This window comes from Panthera uncia, chromosome A2 (assembly GCF_023721935.1).
Source record: "Panthera uncia isolate 11264 chromosome A2, Puncia_PCG_1.0, whole genome shotgun sequence".
Lineage (NCBI taxonomy): Eukaryota > Metazoa > Chordata > Mammalia > Carnivora > Felidae > Panthera > Panthera uncia.
In genome coordinates this window covers 133,253,960-133,257,334 of record NC_064816.1, presented here as the reverse complement: position 1 = coordinate 133,257,334, position 3,375 = coordinate 133,253,960, and the positions used below count along the sequence as shown (strand labels likewise).

Below are 3,375 nucleotides of genomic sequence, written 5' to 3'. Positions count from 1 at the left end.
TTATCATGCCTATTCTGAAGACAACATAAGGACACTGAGATCACTGCTCCAAAGAATTCTAGCATGCATTATGATGGTTTCCTTCAGTCAATACAAATGTGTTGTATGAGTTTTTTTTAATATGTAATAATCTTCATCATAGCCAATGTTCATGGTTTTAACAGGAAAAATTTTTATCAAAATGTTTTCCATATTTTTTTGTTTTGCATTCAACTGGAACATTATGTTCAAAGATTTATTTTATTTATTTTATTAAAAAAGAGTTCAGATCATAAGAAGCATCGCTAGGCGGCATTTCATTGTGCTCAATCACAAAGTCAAAGGGTCACAGACTACTTCTCTGTAGAACAGGTCAGACTCTGTCTAGAAATGCCATTTGGTGGTTTTATTTCCATCCTCAAGTTTGGAAGCTTTGTTTTTATTTCACTGCCAACCTTCTTGCCTTGCTGTTTTCATCTGCAAAAGGTTTATTGTTTCTTCTTTCTTCCACATTGGAATTCTTTCCACAGCCAGAGCTCAAATTCTCTTAGACCTGGTTCCAATTGTCTTACAAAGCAGATACTCTGACAATATTTCCTCCTGAGTACTCAGGAGATTCTGGCCTGTCATCTCCTTCGGGGGTGGTTACTGGAGGTGTTGGGATGCTTATTATTGCTGTAGTCACATAAGGTTGTTCACAGTTTAGTTTAACACACTCTTCCATTTTGGCATTTAAACTGGATCGGCTGATGAGGAGAAAATAGATTTAAAAAAGTAAGTTGTTTACTTAAAAAAATTTCCCTGCAACTGAGGAATGTATTTTGTCAGTAACATTTCAAATATCTAATTACAGTCACCATGATTTTTAAAACATGAAGCCCTAAACCTTAATATATGTTGAAATGAACATTGGTCAGGTCATTAATATTAAATGAGTGTCTAACACCCAGCTCAATTTGGCTCAGGCAGTGTTTATCAAAGTGTTTCCTACGAAAATGCAAGAAAGAGACTCAGGCCAGTTTTGGAAAGCCAGGGTCAGGCAAAGTAAAATCGTTTTCTTTAAGACAGGACCTCTGAGAGCTTTGAGATGCTCCAATGAAAGGGATGTACCTCAATTACCTGTGAATGTGTCTCAATTCTTTTGACCACAGAATCATTTTACTGTCTTGTCTCTTTGGGAAAGACGATGCCCTTTAAGCTCTCAAGTTACTGACAGCCAATGTTAAGAACCCTAAAATGTTAGCCATTGCCAATAATTCAAGATTTTCCTAAGTAGTATTCTTGCATGACTTTTATACTCTACGTGGATAGAGGGAAAAGGAGAAAGGAACAAGAAGGGTATACATGATATACTTAAATCTAATTATTTTCATGGAAATCTTACTTAAAATGTTTATGTCCTAAAATTTTCTTTCTAAGTACTTCTCTGCTTGCTACTTAATTCTGCAACGCAGAGGTGGAACATTTAGAGACAGAAATCTTTCATTGTTCTAAAATTTAATATTCTGGTCCCAGAGACATCTGATTTATGTAAATCAACACAGCCTGAATTCAGAATCTCATCCAGGTTTTTCACAAAGATTGTTGAATGAGAACAAAGAAGCAGTGCTGAATTAATGGATTGTTAATATAAAAACATAGCTATTTAATCTGAAGAACAAAGCAAAATTATTTTGGCAGGAATTGATCATTTTAATGAGTTGTAGAGTTTAAATGGATTACTTTGTGTTGCACTTACATGTTTGTGGGAAAAACAGAAAGCAAATAAAGACAAGCAAAGGAAAATACCATCAGAAAAATTTCACTGAAGTTGTCCATTAACTAACCACAGGTGAACAATTGTAGCATATCACTTATCTTTTTTTGTGTGTTGGATTGATTTTTGTCCTTCTGGCAACTCAAAATATCTTTATGATCAAAATTATATATTGGTTCAAGAGACTTGTATAGGCATAGTTTTATTTTTCACTGTTACGTTGAAGGTGTTGATTTATTTTAGGTGCTGCTGAGTACTTTCCAATGATACCAGTGTCAATCTAATTGGTCTCCTTTAGTAAGTGTTGAACATCTATCATTTAAGGCTATTTGCATTCACATAAGGGGCTCTTGAGTATAAAGGTGTCTGCCGAAATAAGAAAAAGTTGTGGAGGTAAGGAGGGAGAAGTACACTTGTTTGTGCCTGACCATCTTGTCTTCTTTCTACTTTTCACACTGTGCAACTGCTACTTTTGACTCAAATGAATATTACAGCATACTTATTACGGCATTAGTTTGTCTCATACTAAACCCTAGGAACTAGGATTTAGATGCCACAGGACTTCTAAGGTGTATTTATTAAAAATAAGTAAATAAAAATTATTTGCTCCCCCACCGCGCCCGCCCCAATACCAAAAAATGCCAAATACACCAAGATAGCGACATGCCTGCAGGTGGAGATACGCTCTGGGAACAGGCACAGGTGTGTGCACCCACACAGATTAACCTCGGGTACCTGTTAGACAGCGGGGTTCTCTCCACACATCTGATCTGGATCGTACTGAGTTCCTGCACACTGCCTCGGTGGCTTCCTGATACATTGGCATTAGGGATGCGGAAGGTTTTTTTGTGTCGTCGTGAACAGCAAGTGCTGGTGACTCCTTGTTGTGACGAGAGAGAAGGGCTGTGACTTGAAGGACGGTTTCCAGTTGCAACTTCCATGCAGCTTTCTTCAAAGACTTGCTCATCCACAAACTCGTGATTCTGTTCCGTAGTCATGAGAACATGCGAAAAAGGCAACAAACACATTGTGATTTTAAGAAAGGAAATGAATGGCTTTATTTTTAAAACCCAAATAGGCCCATACACTTAGACTATCCAATGGGCAACTAGCCGCTTTCATAAATACTGGAATATCAAAGCCAACTCACGCTGGCATTTGTGTGAAAATAAAATCTCCCTGTTAGACTTTGAGATGGACAACTGCAGGCTGATTTAGTGTCTCTTTATGGACTAACCTTATCCTAAAATATCATTTATTAATTTAAGCATCATTTCTGGAAGTTCAGAGGCAAAGAAAAAAATGGTTGAAAATGCATGTAAAATAGTACCCACAGTGAATGTGTAAATTCACATTGACTTTTACTTTTTAAACAGTTTGGAATTAAGAGGCTATTAAGAGGCTATTTTAATAGAATGTCCCAAATTATATTGTCTGTTTTCCATTAGCAAATATTTTCACATGAGATTGAAAACATTTTTTAATTAGAAAATGAGATACTTAAAACATTTTCTATTTCTTTTTTCTCTTTTCTTTTCTTTTCCTTTCTTTCTTTTTTCTTTTTCTTTTTCTTTCTTTCCTTCTTTCTTTGTCTTTCTTTCTTTCTTTCTTTCTTTCTTTCTTTCTTTCTTTCTTTCTTT

General features: G+C 35.7%; 1 protein-coding gene across 2 annotated transcripts in view; it reads right to left on the bottom strand.

The window, feature by feature from the left end:
• Positions 1-233: 233 nt before the first annotated feature.
• KCND2 (potassium voltage-gated channel subfamily D member 2) overlaps positions 234-3,375 on the bottom strand; it is a 488,170-nt gene continuing 485,028 nt past the window's right edge. For both annotated transcript variants that reach the window (XM_049641730.1, XM_049641731.1), the window contains exons 5-6: positions 2,471-2,718; positions 234-725 (exon numbers count right to left, since the gene is read on the bottom strand). In XM_049641730.1, the coding sequence (XP_049497687.1) occupies positions 548-725; positions 2,471-2,718 (426 nt within the window). In that variant the 3' untranslated portion in view covers positions 234-547. The remainder of the gene's footprint in view (positions 726-2,470; positions 2,719-3,375) is intronic.